Source organism: Carcharodon carcharias, chromosome 10, assembly GCF_017639515.1.
Source record: "Carcharodon carcharias isolate sCarCar2 chromosome 10, sCarCar2.pri, whole genome shotgun sequence".
Classification (NCBI taxonomy): Eukaryota; Metazoa; Chordata; class Chondrichthyes; order Lamniformes; family Lamnidae; genus Carcharodon; species Carcharodon carcharias.
In genome coordinates, this window is record NC_054476.1 from 54540037 (window position 1) to 54562008 (window position 21972).

A 21972-nucleotide genomic window follows, 5' to 3' on the forward strand; every position below is an offset into this window, starting at 1 on the left:
TGGGCTGACAACTGACCAGTAATATTCATTTCACACAAATGCCAGGCAATGACCACCCCCAACAAGAGATAATCTAACCAACTCTCCTTGACACTCAATGGCATTACCATCACTGAATCCCACACTATCAACGTCTTAGGGGTTACCATTGACCAGAAACTGTACTGGAGCAGCCATGTAAATACTGTGGCTGCAAGAGCAAGTCAGAGGCTAGGAATTCTGTGGGGGGGCAACTCACTTTCTGACTCCCCAAAGCCTGTCTGCCATCTACAAGCCACAAGTAAGGTATATGATGGAATACTCCCCACATGCCTGATGAGTGCAGCTCCAACGTGCAAGAAGCTTGATACCATCCAGGTCAAAGAAGATAACTTGACTGGCACCTCATCCACCAACTTGAACATTCACCCTCTCCAATACCAATGCACAATGGCAGCAGTGTGTACCAACTACAAGATGCACAGCAGCAATTCACCAGTACTCCTTTGATAGCACATTCCAAACCCATAACCTCTACCACCTAGAAGGACAAGGGCAGCAGACGCATGGGAACACCATTACCTGCAAGTTTCTCTCCAAGCTACACATCATCCTGACTTGGAATTATATCACCGTTCCCTCACTGTCGCTGGGTCAAAATCCTGGAACTCCTTCCCTAACAGCATTGTGGATGTACCTACACCATATGGATTGCAATGGTTCAAGAAGGCATCTCACCACCACCTTCTCAAGGGTAACCAAGGATGGGTAACAAATGCTGGCCTAGCCAGTGACACCTTCACGTGAAGGAGTAAATTTTTAAAAAAACCATCAAAGCCAAGTAAGAAGTTTAGGCTTACAGCCAGAGCTACTATTGTGATTCTATTTCCAGTTTTGGACACTGTTGGATATTTGAGCACTGTTTCTCCTGCCTGTGTTAACTTGAAGAAACAGAATATTTCTCATTTGCTGGGAAATCCTCAAGCATTGTTATGGCATTAGAAACAAACCTGTTGAATTTGTTCTATTTTATTCAGATTGTCTGGATTCCACCTGTTCAAATTACGAAGAATATATTCACATCGAGAAGATGCTAATGTAGAAATTCACTTCAGGCATTGGGCAAAATAAGTGGTATCGGATCATCCACTCATTGTACACAGCGCCTGCTATTTAATTCCATTGAATATCTGCTGCTGTGTATAAAGGGTAGTCAACCTGATCTCACCCACTTCGCCCTACTGCCTGAGATGGATTTCAACCCCACTGTTAAAGTTTGCAAATTTTACACACTGAAAGCTATAATATTGATTTTTTCATCTTTTCCTTCTTGATGAGTCACTACCATCTTACATACTGTCCAGCAACCACATTTCAAATTCAATTTAATTTTCATGCATTATATATTTTGGATCAATGGTAGAAACTTGTGCACATTCTAGCCTAATCCCTGTCTTTGGCTGAACAATGGAAGGAATCTTGTGGAGGCAACAGGGGTACTGGCTTCTGGTTGGACAACCAGCAAGAGCCCTGCATCACTTCTTTTGAGGTCCTCATGCTTGTGCTGGGTCTTTGAAAGAGCTGTCCAATTTATCCAACTCCACTGCTCTTTCCCCATACACTGCAAAATCTTCATGCATCGCTCACTCTCATTCCCCTACTCCTCCCACTTGTCCTGTCCCTTGATTGCTGCTCCCTCCTGCTTGGCACCCCCCATCCAGCTCCCTTCGCCGCTCTTCCAGCTTGTCACTCCCTTGGGTTTTGGTCTCCTTACCTAAAAAAGGATATATTTGCCATAGAGGGAGTGCAGCGAAGGTTCACCAGACTGATTTCTGGGATGGCAGGACTGTCGTGTGAGGAGAGATTGGGTCAACTACACCTGTATTCACTGGAGTTTAGAAGGATGAGAGGGATCTCATTGAAACATACAAAATTCTGATAGGGCTGGATAGACTGGATGCAGGGATGCTATTTCCTCTGGCTAGGCGGTCTAGAACAAATGGTCACAATCTCAGAATATTGCATAGGCCATTTAGGGCTGAGATGAGGAGTAATTTCTTCACTCAGAGGAAGGTGAACCTGTGGAATTCTCTACCATGGAGGAGTGTGGAGGCCAAGTCACTGAATATATTTATGAAGGAAATAGATTTCTAGACTCTAAAGACATCAAAGGGCATTGGGAGAGAGCAAGAGTATGGCATTGAGATAGAGGATCAGCCATGATCATATTGAATGGTGGAGCAGGCTTGAAGGGCTGAATGACCTATTACTGCTTCTAGTTCCTATGCTTCTATATCTCCCAAGCTCCAAGGCTCCACTTACCCCACGTGGATTCCAACTGAAGTTCCACCACTCATGTTTCGAACCCACCCAGGATTACAGGTAACTCCAGGACATACAACGCTCCTTGGATTGCTGTTCTCGTTGCATCCTGAGATCCACACTCAGTGCCATGCTCCGCCATATGAACACACTCGACCTCTCCTTCCAGCAGCACCGAAGCACCCTATTTCTAAGCTGTCCTTGGCCCCAGTTTCATTTTATTCTTCGTCTCATCCGACGCCTCAACAAGAAACTTTGTCTCTTTCTTTCAGATGCAAAGGAACACAAGCTCCAACAACTCATTGACACCAACGCCCATCCAGGACCCTCCACCCCTGCCTGTCCCTCTGTCCCCATCCCGTCTTCCAATCCCAGTCCCGGTCGTGTATTCACCATACCCTCTGACCTTCCCCTCTCTGATGCTGAACGTTCAGTGCTCAGTAAAGGGCTCAGTTTCATACCCTTATGCCCTCACCTTAATGAATTTCGGACTCAGCACGTTGCTGAACTCTTCTTCAGTCGCCTTCGTCTCCATGCTCACTTCTTTGGGCAGGAGTCCTCTCCCCATTCAACGGATCCTTTTACCCGCCTCCAATATTCTTCCTCTACCTGGACCCCTCCCTCTGGATTTTTACCTGCTCTTGATCTTTTCATTGAGAACTGTAGGCATGACATCAGTCGTCTCAATTTCTCTGCTCCTCTCACCCACTTTAACCTGTCTCTTTCTGAACTTGCCGCTCTCCATTCTCTCAGGTCCAACCCTGACTTTGTCATCAAACCTGCTGACAAGGGTGGTGCTGTTGTCGTCTGGCGCACTGAGCTCTACCTCGCAGACACTTCCTCCTAACCATGAACCATGACCCCACCACTGAACATCAAGCCATTGTTTCCAGGACTGTCTCTGACCTCATCTCCTCTGGAGATCTTCCCTCCACAGCTTCCAACCACACTGTCCCATTCCCGGACAGCCCGCTTCTACCTCCTACACAAAATCCACAAACAGAACTGTCCCAGCAGACCGATCGTGTCAGCCTGTTCCTGCCCCACTGAACCCATTTCCTGCCATCTTGACTCCATTCTCTCTCCCCCTGTCCAGTCTCTTCCCACCTACATCCAGGATTCCACTCACGCCCTACATCATATCAACAATTTCCAGTTCCCTGGTCCCAACCGCCTCCTCTTAACCATGGACATCCAATCCCTCTACACCTCCATCCCCCACCGGGATGGTCCGAGAGCTCTCCGCTTCTTCCTTGAATGAAGGCCCGAAAAATCTCCATCCACCACTACTCTCCTCCGTCTGGCTGAACTTGTTCTCTCACTGAGTAATTTCTCCTTAAACTCGTCTCACTTCCTCCAAATAAAAGGTGTGGCTATGGGTACCCACATGGGCCCCAGTAATGCTTGTCTCTTTATGGGGTATGTGGAACATTCCTTGTTCCAGTCCTACTCAGGTCTCCTCCCACAACTCTTTCTCTGGTACATCGATGACTGCTTTGGTGCCGCTTCATGCTCTCATCTGGATCTGGAAAAACTTATCAATTTTGCTTCCAATTTCCACCCCTCTATCATTTTCACGTGGTCCATCACTTCCTGTGACCCTTCCCTTCCCTTCCTTGACCTCTCAGTCTCAATTTCTGGTGATAGACTGTCCTCCAATATTCATTACAAGCCTACCGACTCCCACAGCTACAGCTCCTCACATCCCACTTCCTGTAAGGACTCCATCCCATTCTCTCAGTTCCTTCACCTCTGTCGCATTTGTTCTGATGATGCCACCTTCCAAAACAGTTCCTCTGACTTATCTTCCTTCTTCCTTAGCCACAGTTTTCCACCCACAGTGGTTGACAGGGCCCTCAACCGTGTCCGGCCTATCTCCCGCGCATCCGCCCTCACACCTTCCTCTCCCTCCCAGAACCATGATAGGGTCCTCTTTGTTCTCACTTATCACCCCACCAGCCTCCGCATTCAAAGGATCATCCTCCGCCATTTCCGCCAAATCCAGCATGATGCCACCACCAAACACATCTTCCCTTCACCCCCCCCCCCCTTCTTCCTTCCAGTGATAACTTTGGATTTATTTTCCATTGCAGATACAGTTATAGGTATTGCAATACATATAATTCTATTTACAACACAAAATGGCACTGATGGATCCAATAGATTAATGCCAACTCTTTGCTAGTTAAGTTCAAATCTGCACTTTTCCAATATCCTGAATCTTCCTCTGACTCAAATGTTGCTCTTCTATTAAAAGATATTTGCCTTAACTCCCTACTGTGGTAAAGCATGCCACATCAAAACTAACCTTGTGTTAAGCAGTTTCCTTTAAATTCTCTCTTCAATTTCTAAATAACAACTTTAAATTGATGGAGCACTCATTACTAAATTTCCAAGCGAAACAAATAGTCCTTAATCCCTAACACAATCTGCACACTCATGGCAATGATTCTATCTCTCCCCAGCCACTGTCTCAGTTTGAACAAAACTGTTTACAACCTCAGCATCCTACTCAACCTGATCTAAGCTTTCAACCACATCCTTTCCCTCACAATAACTTTCTACTTCTACTTCCATAATATCACCTGCTTTATTGCTTTATAATGCATGTGTGAAACACCTTGGGACATTTCAATACTATAAAGATGCTACATAAATATAAGATATTGCTGTTGATGTTAGCCTTGAATACATGTTTTTTGAAACTGTGAAGTTGATTTTAATCTCCAGCAAGTAGTTGAAGAACAGGGGCAAGGTGAGTAAAAAAAACACACTCAGTAGTCCAAGTTTGGGATTCAGGGTATTTCAACTGCACCAGCTACATGTCACTGATGAGCAGCCTGCCTGAAACAGGCTAATGTGTAGCAGCTGTCAGATGTGCAAGAGAAAGAATGGGTAGCCTGGACGGCATCCACTGGCACTAAGGCAAGACGCATTGCAAGCAGTTAAATCATGTGGAAGGGTGTTTCAGGATTGTCTCAAGAGGGAAGGTGGAGTGAGGGGATGGGGGAAGCCAGAGAAGACCATATATTTTTCAGTGAAGCCCAGAGAAGCACTCCTGCTCTTCCTGAATGCACAAAGGAAATATTTTCAATGAACCTGGAGTGCTTTTTCTGTCTACAGACCTGATTCAGCCTGGTGGGGAAATCATAGCAGCTTCCTCACTTCCAGACCTCAGTTAAAATGCAATCAGGATTTGTTTGATGTAGTAGGACTCCCAGATTGCATAAATATTTTTCAGGCTGGAGGAGGGTTTGTCTTGGAGTTCCCAGTGGTCGGTGTTGGGACCCTTGCTTTTCCTGATATATATGAATGGTTTAGGTCTTGATGTGCAGGGAACAATTTCAAAGTTTGTGGATGATACAGAATTTGGAAGCATTGTAAACTGTGAGGAGAACACTGTGGAACTTCAAATGCTAATAGGCAATTTGGTGGAGTGGGTAGATAGGTGGCAGATGAAGTTCAATGAAGAGAAGTGTGAAATGATTCCTTTTGGTAGGAAAAACATGGAGCAACAATCTAAAATAAGGGGCACAACTCTAAAGGATGTGCAGGAGCAGAGGCACCTGGGTGTATATGTGCATAAGTCATTAAAGGTGGCAGGACAGGTAGAAAGAGCAGTTAATAAAGCATACAGTATCCTAGGATTTATTAATAGAGTCATAGAGTGCCAGTGCAAGGAAGTTATGCTGAACTTGTATACTCAGCTGGAGTAGCGTGTACAGTTCTGGGCGCCACACTTTAGGATGGATATGAATACATTGGAGGAAGTGCAGAAGAGGTTTACAAAAATGGTTCCAGGGATGAGAACATAAGAACTCGGAGCAGGAGTCGGCAATTTAGCCCCTCGAGCTGGCCCTGCTGTTCATTACGATCATGGCTGATCTCATTTTGGCCTCAACTCCAATTTTCCACCCTCTACCCATAACCTTTCAACCTGTTACTAATTAAAAATCTGTCTATCTCCTCCTTAAATTTATTCAGCGTCCCAGCATCCACTGTACTCTGAGGCAGTGAATTCCACAGATTCACGACCCTTTGAGAAAAGTAATTCCTCCTCATCTCTGATTTAAATCTAGCACCCTTAGCCTAAAACTATGGCCTCTCATTCTAGAATGCCCCACAAAGGGAAACATCCACTCCACATCTACTTTGTCTATCTCCTTTAGCATGTTATATACCTCTATTAGATCTCCACTCATCCTTCTAAACTCTAGTGAGTATAGGCCTAAACTGCTAAATCTCTCCTCATAACACAAGCCCTGCATCTCTGGAATCAATCTAGTGAACCTCCTCTGACCCGCCTCCAGTGCGACTCCATCCTTCCTCAAGTAAGAGGACCAAAACTGTGCACAGTACTCCAGGTGCAGTTTCACCAATGCCTTGTACAACACCTCCCTATTTTTATACTCTATTCCTTTAGCAATAAATGTCAAAATTCCATTTGCCTTCCTTATTACCTGCTGTACCTGCATTCTAGCTTTCAGCAACTCATGCACGAGGACACCCAGATTCTTCTGCACTGAAACATTCTGAAGTTTCTCTCCATTTAAATAATAAGTCGCCTTTTTGATCTGCCGACCAAAATGGATAACCTCACACTTATCCATGTTAAACTCCATCTGCCAAATTTTGGCCCATTCACCTAACCTGTCCATACCCATTTGTAAATTTCTTAATTCTTCATTGCAACTTACTTTCCCACCTATTTTGGTGTCATCTAAAAATTTAGCTATAGCACCTTTGATCCCTGAATCCAAGTCATTAATATAGATTGTAAATAGTTGGAGCCAAAGGACCGAACCCTGTGGCACCACACTAATTACAGCTTGCCATCCAGAAAAAGACGCATTTATCTCGACTCTCTGCTTTCTATTGGTTAGCCAATCCTCAATCCAAGTTAATATATTACCCCTAACTGTGTGTGGTCTTATCTTCTGTATTAATATTTTGTGCAGCACCTTATCAAAGGCCTTCTGGAAGTCTAGATACACTACATCTACAGAATCCCCATTATCCACACTTTGCTTCTCACATCTTCAAAGAAATTTCAGTTATGAAGATGGATTGAAGAAGTTGGGACTGTCCTCCTTGGAGAGGAGAAGGCTAAAAGATGTGATGGGGTGTTCAAAATCATGAGGGGGCTGGACAGAGTAATAGGGAGAAACTGTTTCCACTTGTAAAAGAATCGAGAGTGAGGGGGCATGAATTTAAAGTGATTTGCAAAAGAAACAAATGCGATGGAAGAAAAAGCTTTTTCACACAGCGAGTGGTTCAGATCTGGAATGCACTGCCTGGAAGTGTGGAAGATGCAGGTTCAATCAAGGCATTCAAGAGCGCATTAGATGATTATTTAAATAGAAATAATGATTATGGAGAAAAGGCAAAAGAATGGCACTGAGTCATAATGCTTATTCAGAGAACCGGTGCAGACACAATGGGCTGAATGACCTCCTTCTGCACCATAACAATTCTGAGATTCTGTGGAATGCTTTAGGCAGGCAGGTTATTCACCTTCAGAAAGCCAGAGGTTATAACAGGCAATGTTGGTCAAAGACTTATGAGCAGATAAGTAACCTTTTTAACTGCCCATCTGGCTTCCACTGGGTGAGTAGGGTTAAAATCAACTTCTGTATGTATTTTCCTAGAATAGTCTCTGCTTATTTCACACCCCCTAATTCTCCTTAAACATACACTTTTTCAGTTTTTATCGTTACTTTCTGTATCTCTCTCCTGGACTGAAGGAAAATGTTTTCTCATGTGGAGGACAGCATGACTAGAGGCCATCAATATAAGGTAGTCACAAAGAAATCTAATAAGGAATTTGGAAGAAACTTATTCACCCAAGGAGTGGTGAGAATGTGGAACTCACTCACACGGAGCGGTTGAAGTGAATACTGTAGATGCAATTAACGGAAACTAGACAAGCATATGGAAGGAGAAATGAACAGATGTTACAATGGTAGATTTAGATAAGAAAAGATGAAATGGAGCATAAACATGGAATATAATGTTGGACCAAATGGCCTTTTTCTGTGCTGTATATCCTACGTAATACTTTTTCTCTTAAATTTCAGGGTACAACAGAACTCACATCTGCGCTAACGAGTTCTACATTTTTAGAAATTTACCATGTTTTTGTTTATTGTTTTGGCTTTTACAGAATTCCAATGTGCTGTGTATAATTTGCGAAGTCATCACCGCTTTCCTTTTGCAATAAATAAGACATTAAATTTACAGTGTGTCTTTTGTTAATAACATGCTTGGTCAAAACTGAAGGTTATAAATATTTGAAAGGACTTTTGTCACTGGAGTCTCTGTAGTTCTGTTACACTATTCATACAGTTTGACATTTATTATAGTGGTGTATTTTATAGTTAGTGAAAATTGGTCTGGCATTTAATGTTAGTCTTTCAAAATGCAGTCCATAATTATCAATGTTTGTAAGTCCTGAGAGCAGAGCAGCATAAAGACCAAGTGATTCAGACTCTGATGACTTGGAAGTTGCGGGTGAGAGAAACAGTGAAATAAATGTGTTTTGTTGAACTTCAGACAGGACTCAGGACCTCTTGGGTGCAGAAAATATATGTAACCATCGTGGATTGGGACCTTTTGAATGGATTGTAGGAAATGCAGGAGGCATTGACTCTTAGAATGAATGGGCAAGGGAAGTTAGCTAATGCATCATGAATAATTGACTGGACACTGAGCAAAAAGGAGTAGGGTGGACTGAACTAAAGACAGGTCACCAACCTGAAATGTTAAATCTGTTTGTCTCTCCACAGATGCTGCTAGGCTTGCTGAATATTTTCAGCATTTTCTGTTTTTATTTCAGATTTTCAGCTTTGGCAATATTTTGCTTTTGTAACTACAGACTGGCCAGATCCACCAGAGTGAGATGCAGCTATTAGTTTCTACATATTTTTGTATGCACTCGTACATCATGCCTTAGGGCATCATGTCTGATTTGGACTGGACATGGAGCACAGGGATGAGGGAATGCCTGATGCCTTCTGCTAGAAATGTAAACTATTTTCAGGGCAAAAAGTATTCATTTTGCTTTAGCAGTGGGAAGATGATAATAGACATTGGAGCAATTGGAGAGTATGCAAAAGTTCACTGGCAACTTCTTGGTTTTATTGATAATTTTTATTGAATTTTGAAAATTTTGCTCTAAATTTTAGGTCCAGAGAACATTGACAGTTTCTGTGTTATGTGTTATAGCAGCTCATGCTTTAGAATTTTTCTTTAGTAAATTACTACAAAACTTATCACAAATAAAAAGGGAAAATGCTGGAAATATGCAGCAGGTTAAGCAGCAGCTATGGACAGAGAAACCGAGTTACTGTTTCGGCTCGATGACCTTCTGCCAGAAGTGACAAATTTATTGTGCACCCATTTAATTTGCATAATAAGGGAACAGATGTCAGTTATAAAAAAGATCAATAAAGAAACATAATTAGAATTCAGCTGTCTCAAGCCCTAGTATTTAGCAAAGACACAAATTAAATGAAGCAAAATAAAACTGAGGGAATTTTAACTTACAATAGTGAGTGAGTTTGGGAGTGGGGGGAGGTGGCTGGGGTTAAAAGTGCAGAAATTGACAGCATGTTGGGAAACTGGTTCCAACCCATCAATCTGTACTTAACTGGAATATGTTTGGCTGTGTCTGAGAAACCCTCTTGAGAGACATGAATTGTTAATATGTTAATAGTTCCTTAATAGCAAATTTAATATGTTTTTTTGTGATTTAACCATGGGTTTCCTAGAACTCAATAATGAAAACAGGCCAAGATCACAGTGACAAGTAATGGGGCTCAAGAAACAACATTCAAAACTCCCCATAGGCACTGAAACCTCACAGCTCATTTCTTGCCTAATTGTGGGATAGGCTTTTGCTCACTTGTTCGGAGAGGATACTTCCATAATTTATTTCACTACTTTGCAGGCTTTCACTACTTTGGGGGATTGTATGTCTGATCCTCATTTGCAGTTGCGATCTATCAGATCAACAAGGGTGTCGCTTATGCTGTATTAACTTCCAGCTCGGGTGAGGACCAAGATGACCAGCAGCATCACCGATAGAAGCAGCAGCATGCTCCTTGAGGACCATGATATACACATCAGGATGTAGTTGAACATGTCACTGTACCCAACTTCCTGCCCTGATTAAGTCATTAAACCATTTTAAGCAAAGAATCCAGGAGTGTCACACTACATTCTTGCTGCTCATCTTCTGAGAAACCTCCAGCCAAGTCTTTTAGTTTTCACTGGCGTGCTTCTTCCTCCTGTCATTAGGGAACAGTATCTCCCTATGGGCACTTACAGGCATCAGCATCACATGCAGTGAGGCATCACTAGAGTGAGGCACAGACTTTGGGATATTGGAACTAGGGGCAATAAATACAAGATTCTTACTAATAAATTCAACAGGAGAAACTTCTTTATCCAGAGGGTATCTAGCAGGCATCCTCTGGACCTAGTTTGTTCTGGCCTGCCAATTTCTAGGTCAAAATCTCTACCGTTTATCACAGTTTGCATACTTCTAGAAATTCTGAGTGACCACATGCCGGTTTCCCAATTTTTATGATTCAATGCCATGATATTGCCATTTCAGGGCTAAATTCAAAGTTTGTGCAAAAGTAAAAGACTGAGTCAGAATTTGACAATGGGTGGGATTGTCCAGTCCTGCGAAAGTCAATGAACTTTTGTCTGGGTTGCTGCAGCCCCTGTGGCAGGTCACACCATGGTGGGGCTGGAAAATCCAGGCCTATGAGTTAATGGCCCTTATTTCGCGGTCAGCGATGAAACGACAGCGCTCACAGCTGACCTCAAAGAAAGATGACCACAAAAATCTAACAATCTCTGTAGTGTGTATTTTCCCTTGCTCGACAATGGTTTGAATCTGATGCCAAACCAAGGGTGTCCAGCAACAGTAATGTCATCAAGCAGGGTAAAATGGTCAATCATTAAAACATTCTCACAAGGAGTAAGTCAGAAAGCAAAATGCACTGATTTTTGCTTTTCATTAAATTTTATGAGTGAAATAAATTATTGAGCCATACACATGGGATTAAGGTAGAACATAAAACACTATTAAAAATATTTTTAAAATGTGGATTTTTTTTAACTTAATGGAGAAATTTGACATTCCACAAATGAGGAAATAGTTTTCCAGGGCCAGAAAGGTTTTTCAACTGTGAAATGGCAATATCATGGCATAGGATCATAAAAATTGGGAAACCAGCATGTTGTCACTCAGAATTTTTAGAAGTGTGCGAACTGTAATGAACATCAGAAACTTTGACCTAGAAATTGGCAGGCCAGAGAAAATCAGATCCAGGGAATGATTGCTGGACACTCTCTGAGTAAAGAAGTTTCTCCTGCACTCATTAGTGACAATCTTGTATTTATGGCCCCTAGTTCCAATGTTCCAAAGTCTGTGCCTCACTGCATGTGGTGCCTGTAAGGGCCCACAGGGAGATACCATTCCCTAATGATAGGAGGAAAAAGCATGCCAGTAAAAGCTAAAAGGTAAAAGCCATAAGATTTGGCTGCAGGCTGCTCAGAAGGTGAGCCACAAGAATGTAGTGTGACATTCCTAAATTGTAAACTTAGTGTGCCAATAAAAATCCAGTTACACCTTTCAACAAAGTGTAACTTTTTCAAACATTTTTACAGTGAGACTAATAGCTTAAAAGGGAAAATTGTCAGCAGTTCACTTATTCCTACTTGGTTATCATTTGGATGAACTGCTACAGAATTGCTGACAGTGACTTCTAGATTTTGCACTTATCTGCACATGTGGATTCCGCATAGTTTTGCTTTAATTATCAACACAATATCCAGGTAAATATTCAAGAGAGATTCTTATCATTAATACTTAACAACAGTTAATCATCATTCTTTTACTTTTAACTTCCTTTGACTTCATTTCTGTTGAGTATTCTTTCTATACAGAAGTGATAAGTTCAATAGTGAAATGCACTATATGGTAAGATGCTGACTATACAATTTAGAAAGAGTTCAGGGTGAATCATTGCGCTGAATTAGTTGGTCTGAGTTTGGGGCATAGGAGATTGAAAATGAATTACAAAACTTGGGAAACAATGGGAAATCAGCCGAAGTCCCCACTAGCAGTCTTTATCCAATGACTCATGCAAGGAAGCGCACACACAGTATGGATGTCAAGTGAAAACAGATTTGATCTTAGACTCAATGCCATACCCATATGCATGATTGAAAAGCTTTCTGGCACTCATTATTTAGTTGGTACATGAAGAACGGTTACTTTATGCAAAGTACCAAGAAGCTGCGAGTACAGCAGGAAGAATAGAGGCTACATACAAAACAAAAAATTATATAAAGAATTGGTTGCTTGTTTACAATGAATTACGACAACCACTTGTATTTCTACAATACCTTTAACCTAATAAACATCCCAAAGTACTTCACAGAGGCAGCATTTAAAAAAAAACAAAAAAATATTACTGAGCCTCATAAGGAAATAGGGCAGATGAGCAAAAGCTTGCTTAGAGGTAGTTTTTAATGTGTCTTAAAGGAGGGAAGCAAGATAGAAGTGGAGAGATTTAGAGAGGGAATTCCAGATTTCAAAGTCAAGGCAGCAGAAGGTTGTTGATTTTCCTTGCTAATTTTTTCCCCATCCTTTTTCCTTTTGTAACATCAGCTTGTGGCTATAGTAAGAAGCCATGGACACCGAACACTATTTGGTACACCATCCAAATTGCTATTATTAGTCTATTGATAGCGAGTGTCGGTTGACTTGTTGATCAACAACAGATTCTGTCTCCACCTTATGTCTACAAAGACACACACTTTTAGCAATGTTTGCTGGATAACAATCATGAATGTAAAACTGAGCTGATCTTCCCTCTGTAATCAAGTGGCACCAGGATCAACTGCAATGCCCAAACCCTACTCTCTTGGCTAGCTGAGATTAACTAATTCATAAAAACAAAAAACTGTGGAAGCTGGAAATCCAAATCAAAAACAGAATTACCTGGAAAAACTCAGCAGGTCTGGCAGCATCGGTGGAGAAGAAAAGAGTTGGTGTTTCGAGTCCTCATGACCCTTCCACAGAACTGAGCGAATATAAGGAGGGGGTGAAATATAAGCTGGTTTAAGATTGGGGGGGGGGGGGGGGGGGTGTTGGTGTGGTTGTAGGGACAACTAATTAACTAATTCATCACATTTTGGGGACTAAATCTGGGGTTTTCCTCATCTGTAATCACCTAAACATTTAACAAAAATTGAAAACTTAATTGAAAAAAATCGCTCAATTGGCATTGGTAACAAACAACACCAGGCCTGACCATTTCAGGAACTGAACTGATACAAACCAATCTGGTCATAAGGATGGAATACTGACAAGAGAAGTTCAAACTACATGATCTCCACATAGATGATTTAATGTGAGGACTTTAACTTACTTGGAAATTACATAAAAACTAATTTTATACTTATTTTTTTGATGCAGCCATCATTTAATTCCCTTCAGATAAGTATATCGATTAATTATGTCTCCTCACTAACAGCATCTCGAAGGCAATGCCCCTTTAAAAATTCTGTTCAGGTATAATGTTACCAATCTATGTCAGAGCCCAGATGCCTTAACCTGTCTGTCTGAATGCAATACACGGGTCTTTTTTTTAACCCGCAGTTCTTAATAGTTATCATTATGATATGGCATTGCATTTCAGTGGGTTCGGGGCACTGAATCTACTTGCCAAGAGTTTATGAAACTCTGTTCCCTACCTCTTCCCGATGGTGCTCAACTCCGGGGCTGAGAGATCATCCCCGGGCAGAACAACGGCTGCATGAACAAGGGAAACATTCCTGCAACTTTATTACAATGTCAACATTTAAAGGCACTTTCTTCCTAACACACCGTTCGGACGCTACAGTGACAGAGCTTAATGGATATGGGGCATTTTCCGGAAAGAAACATTCAGTGCCCTTCCCCCACCTGTTATTGATACTGCCGGGTCCATAGTCTCACACTACCTAAGCTTCCTTACGAAGAACAACAAATATCGTATTAATTAACATTAGTAGGAATATACTCAAGAGAAATGAAAAGTGGAATAATTTTCAGTTAGCTACTTTTTCCCTTACCTTATGCCTGAATTCCCTAGCCACCTTTTTCTCCATTCTGGCAGTCTGGATACGATGGGAACCAGAAATGACCGGCCCCTTTCCCTCTGAACCCGCTGGGTGTGGAGAGGCCACACAACAACCAGTTAACTACACACAGATAGTCCTGGATAATAAAAATACATGGGCATTATTCGTGTCTCTAAAATATCACTGTTTGTATTTATGTTGCAGTGCTTTTTTTTTGCTTTATGATTTTTTAAAATATCAACGTATTAACGTTCATTTGCAAAGCAGTTTATTCCCTTAATATTTTTAAGGACACAAAGATTCTGGGCACGCAAAGAAATACAATCCAAATACATCAGATGTAAATAATACATGGCTATGTATTTAAGACGACTTAATTATTTCGATTGTTTTTGTTTCGGGTTTCTCTGAGCTGCGTATGATTCTTGCGGAAAAAAAGAACACTGCTTCTGTTATCGTACCTCCCGAAAACAATAAATTTAAAACCAGCAACTTAACATATGACGCAGGCGCAAATTTACATCCCACCCTGCTGTGGCACAGCATCTTTTGAAAACAAAGTTTTACCAAGGTTTTGTTACAAAAGTTAATTGTCAGTTGCACTGGATGTTGCGGTCAGCAGTGAAACAAGGGCACTCGCCGCTGACCTCAAAGAGAACCTCTCTCACCCTACAATGAATTCCAGCACTGTTTCGGGGGAGATCCTTGTGTGGCGCTGCAGTGATGGCAACAAGCTGTCTAAGCAGCCAATCACATTAAAGAATTCTCATAGGCAGCCAATGCAAAGCACTAACATTAAATAACTTTTTGGGGGGAAAAAAATTGACGTACAGCAAAATAAACATTGGCACATACCCATGGGATGAAAGGGGTATTTAGAAATTTTAGTTTCAAAAAATTCTAGTAATTAATCACATTTGGAGACATTTAACAGCACACCACAAATAGAGAAATATTTTTCAGGGCCAGATCTGTTGTTCAGCAATAATTATTGCCCAAATCACTGTTAAAAAGCCTAATTACACCTGGTCGAACAAAGGTGTAACTTTTTAAGGTGTAACTTTTAAAATTACAAATTGCGATGTGAGGATGGAAAAGAGTTCTCACCACATCAATTGATTTCAGTGAATGCTGGTTCTGGTTGGGAGTTGGCTGGTATCCACAATGCAGCCTGTTGCAGAGCAGTGACTGACAGACCACAACTTCAGGGTTTCCCCATTAATCTACCCATGTGCTGAATCCTGAAGTTGGGGTCAGTTTTGAGGGGGTGGGGGGGTAATGACAGTCAATGCTGACAGTTCACTGTTCAGAACCCACCCCATCCAACCACCACCAAACAAAATCTGGGCCAATGACTTGGGTGAAATCTGCATTCTGTGTGAGCCCCAGAACCTATCCTGCTGTAAATGGGAAAATTATGTTCTTATGAAAATGCTTTGCCTTGCAAACATGGCATCAGTTACCTATTAAGGAAAGATTAACAGTATTAATTTTCCTGCTTTCCGTGACAACCAGAAAAAAGGCATAGGCAAAGATATTAGGGCTGCAGTGCTCTTGACCACAGCAGGCAATGCTGTTTCAGCTGAGGCGGTTGTGTTGCAGACTGTGAAACAATTCAGTTGTAGTCTGTCTAGAGAAGCAAAGCCTCCTTTTACAATAATATAAAAGCAAAAAACTGGGGATGCTGGAAATCCAAAACAAAAACAAAAATACCTGGAAAAACTCAGCAGGTCTGGCAGCATCTGCGGAAAGGAACACAATTAATGTTTCGAGTCTGAATGACTGTTCCTCCTTTTACAATGCTCCCCTGTTCTTTATTTATTTTAGGCCCATATGTCTAGGTCTAATTTGTTCTAGGACTATAAACTCTGTGGGGAGATTAAGGATTCCTTTGATCATGCCTGCTTCTATTCACTCTTCCCACAGCTGCAGGTCTGTTTGTTCCTCCTTCCTGCTGCTGTTCCTCTTCATTCTGGCAGAGCAGAATTGCCACAACGATCCTGTGAAGAAAAGGTTCATTTTCAGAAGCTCTTTAAGTTCAGAACAAGTACTTTAAAATGGTCTAATTCACCAAAACGCACAATGTAATACAAGCAAAACGACCTCCAAAACCTTTCAGCATTTTAGCCGAGAACATCTAAGGATCTCTTTAAATATTGCTAGATATAGCTGCCTCCCAACTTGCCTATGATTTGTGGGTGGGTTATGGAAATGGTGGTAGCAATATATGCAGAAACAGAAATGGCATTGGAGGTCTTAACAATGTAATTTGACCTCAATTTGCGTAAATCCAGGCCTTACATTTCTAAACCAGAGAACGATGCGAGAGAAGATACTCCAAATGGCAAATTAGATGGAAACACACAGATGTATTGAAGGTAAGTGAATTATATAGCACTGGGAAAGATATGTAGACACATTGGATGAGTGGGAGCTATTGAGGAGTGGGAGGAAAATGGAAAGTTGTTGCAATGTAGATATATTAGGAATGGGGGCCTGAATTTTTAATTTGTCAGGTGTGTGCAGTTGGCGGCCCAGAAGCAGACAGAAAATAGGTCTCCGGCTGCGATTAGCCCCCATCTGTGATTTCACGCTGGCTGGCCAATTAACGTAAAATTCTAGCTGGGGTCTTTGGATGTCAGCATAGTAGAGGATCCTGGGAAATGGAACAATAAAAGGTGGGTTGCAGAATGCCACCAAAACAAAGTTCTTGAGCTGTGTTTACAGTCATAACCTGGGAACTGGCTAAATATACTTTAAAAGGCTTATTGCACCTTTATATTGTAGAGCTCCATTTTTAGTCCACAGTATTTCTAGTCAAGGAATGATGTTTGATTGCATAATATAATTATTGTGAAAAAAATAAATTTTATATAATACAAGCTATTTTCTGTATACAAATTTAACTTGTTACAATGAATATAATAATATAGTACAATCTTCTTCTTCAGTTCTCTGTCTGAAGGCAGGTCCAAACCACAGCATCATAATCTCTACAAAGGAGCCAGGTCCCAAATCCCATACCAGCTAGAACATGTATTGAACCCTATGTTGTTGATACCAAACTGATCTACACTGGCTGGTTAGCCAACCAAGACCCATCCATAAGAATACATCATTTGTTATTTGTTAACATCCTAATCTTATGTTATATTCTGCACATCGCCACCTAGTGAAAAAGAAGCTGATATAGCAGCAATTTGAAGAAATAGTTATTTGAAATATTTATGTAATAGGGGCTCGCACTGGAGAGCAGATGCTGACATTTCAATAAAATACATGTAGGATCTTCAACCTAAATCCAGTAGATAATTTTAACCCTACTCATCTGGGAAATTGGATGTTTGGGCAGTTAATAGTGCCAAGGTTACTTACTAATCAGTGGCTGGCTACAATTTTAACCTGCTCAAATGAGCAGACAGCAAAAAATGCCTACCCAAAACCCGTGGGATTCTTTTTAACGTATGAATGTTGGGTCCCAACGAAATCATTGGAACTTGATTACAATTTTAAATCAACAGCCTGAGCAATAAGTTGGAGTGAGTTTGTCACCAGACCAACCTAGTAGAGCAAAGTATCAGGACCAGAAGATGCACTAAAAGCTACATTTAATACCATTTTTCTTTCATTTCATTTTGGGCCATGAAGAGCAGGAAACCCACTTACAAGCCCTTGAGCTGTTTATGCCACTTACCTGGTCTTGACAGGAAACCTCCAGACCATGAGATTTTCTGCCATTTTCCCATTGACTTCCCTTTAGAACAGGTGAGCAGTTGGCCAGTGGGATTTAAACAGTCCTTTTTGCATCCATTTCAAACTAATCAACAACGGAACACATTCCCACTTTACTCTTTGAGATAGTGCATGATTGCTCTTACATAAATTTGGAGGAATTGCACATTCACCATGTGGGCTCACTGCAAGCCAAAGTGTGTTGAATACCCTATATTTACTCATCTCCGACTATAGAGAGTGCTGTTTTTTATACATATTATCTCATTCTGAAACACACTTCATCACCTCCCTTTTTTAATAAGAAAAAATCTTTCTTTTTTCCAATGCAAATCACAGTTTGGTATCATGCAATAAAATCTTCCAGGAACTTTATTTCAATATATGAGTCCAGTGTTCATTTTTTTCATATATTAGTCTATTGCAAAGAATTTACTTCGCTCAATGAAACTCCTCTCACAATCCTCATGGAGTAAACCAAAATAACCTAAATTTCCCAAATGGCCCATATAAAGAAATTACCAACAAGATTTCACATTTTGTAACTTCTACTTGCATGAATTAGAGCCAGTGCACATTAAACATTAATTAACAGACAAATAATACTCCAAATAAAAAGGTAAATTTCACTTTAAATAGTTGATAATTACAATACATCTTACACACCACAAGTACCCACATTAGTCCCTGCAGACAAATGGCACTACATGCAGTTCCAAAGTTCTTTAACTTGGTCTCTAGCTGTTATACAGGATTTCTCACTTTCCCACTCAATTGATTCGGCTTTCAAGTCACATTCACCTGCAGCCATATTCCATCTGATGTCCCTGTAGAAATTCATCACCCAAATGGCGCATTTCAATAGAAACTCCCTAGTTATGTTCTTGACAGTCTTGATGGCAAAAATTCCAGAGACACTCCTTTATCTGACCTTTTTAATAAACACCATTAAATGGTTTGTTCAGTTCTGGCAAAACTGAAGCAGCAGTAAAATTGTCCAATTCACAATCTCTGCTCTAACTCTGCCTTTGGCTTTCTGTCCTATTTAGGTGTATTACAAACACACAGCTCCTTGTAAATGTGACTGCTCTGTTCTCTCCTCTGCTGCAGTTCTCCTTTCTCTACAGCTCTCCTTTGTGTCTGGCCACATGTCTTCCATTTTAAATTCTTTCCTGTTGGTACTACTTCCAGCAAGGGTCGCCAGGTTAATAGAACAACATTTCTTCTTATTAAAGAAAATTACAATTGATCCCGTTACAATTGTGGAAACTTTAAAATGTGCTCTTCAAAGATTCTCACAACCAATTACAGAAGCCACAGTCATTTTAAAGAAACTACAAATTTCCCTTACTTTCCTGCTTCTGGGTCAAGTATCATTACTCTATTATGCTTTTTCTCTCTTTTTATCAAGTTTATCGACCACTAAGCTAAATTTCAAAAACAGTTAACATTAATTCCATGCTAAACTAGACTATGAAGGGAGAGGTTCCTAGCACTTCAACCTCTTTCCAAAACTTTACTGCCTGATTCCCTAATCAACTGTGATGTACCATGTAATCTTTGAATCTCATTGGTAACTGTTGGCATCTGGTAGATCTTCATTGTGCATTCCTCAGCATGGGTTTGGGCTTTTGAATAACATGTTGATTGTCCTCTTCCACAGGGTGGACTGTGTCATGAGGTGCAAAGGAGTCACAAGTTGTAGCAAAGTTATCCATGTCTAATTTGACATCATTACCTGAAGAAATTTTAGCATTGACTTTTTTGAAGAACAATACATTCCTTGTTGTGGCGAACTTCTGATGTCTTAGCTTGTCGTACTAGAACTACATCTCCTTCTTTCAATCTGCTTTCACTGGTGTGCATCTATCTGTCTGCATGCATTTTCATTTTGCTTTCCTGAGCTTCATCTCTGCTCCTCAGAATTTCAGTTGCGTGTTGATTCTGAGATGGCATAAATTGTGAAAGTTCACATTTCAATTGCTTCCTATTCAATGCTTGGCTGGGAAATATATTTGTTGTCGATTGTGAAGTTGCTCTGTGTCCTCTAAGTAACTTGAAAAGCTGTTGCTTCCTGTATTTCCCTTCAGTGTGAGCAGTTCTGTTGTCTTCATCAGAATCCTGTTGAAGCATCTCTGTTGGCCCTAGAACTGTTGATGGTCAAATCCCAGATGAATGAAAAATTCAGCAAACTTGTGGCCAGTGAAAGATGGATCATTATCTGTCCATTGTCCATACTTATTATTCATTTCAATTCTCCCAACACTACAATTTCCAGTTGTGCCTCCCAACTTCCGACCTCCGCTAGCATACTAGGATGTAAACTATATGTGGCAACTTCCATTTGCATTAAATGTATTTAAAGTTAAAATGGATAAAATTTAAAGTGCAACTGCCTGCCTTCTTCCTGTCTGCTCCCTGATTTGTTCCTAATACATTCCACAACTTAAGACTACTGTTCTGTATTTGCTATTTTCCCCAACTCAGGGCTTGCTTCCCTACCTGAGGCCTTTATTGCCCCGCTTGGAAATTCCAAAACTCAGCCTGAGATAAAATTTTCAACCATAGCCCTACCTGCAAACTGAAATATTTTTTTTTCGGGTGTTTCTAGCAGTGGTTATGCATACTTTGTGTAAAGTTAGCACTTTTTTAAAGAATTTGATTATATTTTTTAAAGACTTGTTATATTATCAATATTATTTGTAACTATATACACTGTCCTAGGCTCAACCATCTTCAGCTGTTTCATCAATAACCACCCCTCCATCAAAAGGCCAAAAGTGGAGATGTTTGCTGATGATTGTAAAATGTTCATCATCATTCACAACTCCACAGATACTGAAGCTGTCCATGTCCATATGAAGCAAAACCTGGATAACATTCAGGCTTAGGCTGATAAGTGGCAAGTAACATTCACGCCACACAAGTGCCAGGCAATGATCATTTCCAAAAAGAGATAATCTAACCACCTGTCCTTGACATTCAATGACATTACCATTCACAAGTTTCATTTTTTAATTTGCCTTGGTTATTAATAATATTCCTTCATGTATGCATTATTTAATCTCTTGTTTTTTAAAAAAATAATCATGAAGAGCATTATAGTCTGCACCAGGCTAGAAGTCGGCATTTAACAGCAAATACAAAGGGAGAAGGGAGTTTAAGTAGATTGCTTAAATGGTCTGAGTTATTGTATTCAATAACAAATTTACCTACCATTGTCAAAGATTGGCAATTCATTTGCTGGTGGAGGTCTTGTGGCAAGGAATTGCTGGTGGAGGTCTTGTGGCACAGTGGTAATGTCTCTGACGCTGAGCCAAAAGCTCTGGGTTCAAGTCCTTACTCCAGGCTGAGGAAGTTGCATTCAAAATGTGGCCAATCAGGTTGAGTATTAACCTGTAAATCCTTCCAACATATACTAATGGCAGATGATTAGGAATGGGAGAGATTCCTTGTCAACTATGTGATGAAAAGAGCCTCCACCATCACTAATAGCTTTGGACTACAACATGCCTATAGAAGTATATGTTCCTTGGGTTGATTCACTTGGTTGGACGGTGGTGCAGATCAGATTTGTGCCAACATACATGGGATTTGATTTCTGTTCTAGCTGGGGTAGATTCAGGGCCAGCCTCCTTGCCCAACTGTAGTGCTGGTGAAGGGTTGGACCTGCTTTTGGGCAAAGAACTGACGAAAAAAGGAATTGTAATCCTCTTTTTTAATTCATTCACAGGGTGTGGGCAATGCTGGCTAGGCCAGCATTTATTGCCCATTCCTAGTTGCCCTTGAGAAGGT

The 21972-nt window shown here is 40.9% G+C and overlaps 1 protein-coding gene across 1 annotated transcript in view; it reads right to left on the reverse strand.

The window, feature by feature from the left end:
- ush1c (Usher syndrome 1C) overlaps positions 1-14480 on the reverse strand; it is a 277466-nt gene extending 262986 nt beyond the window's left edge. Inside the window, exon 1 of the mRNA XM_041198034.1 lies at positions 14437-14480. Within this exon, the coding sequence (XP_041053968.1) occupies positions 14437-14472 (36 nt within the window). The 5' untranslated portion in view covers positions 14473-14480. The remainder of the gene's footprint in view (positions 1-14436) is intronic.
- Between the last annotated feature and the right edge of the window lie 7492 nt (positions 14481-21972).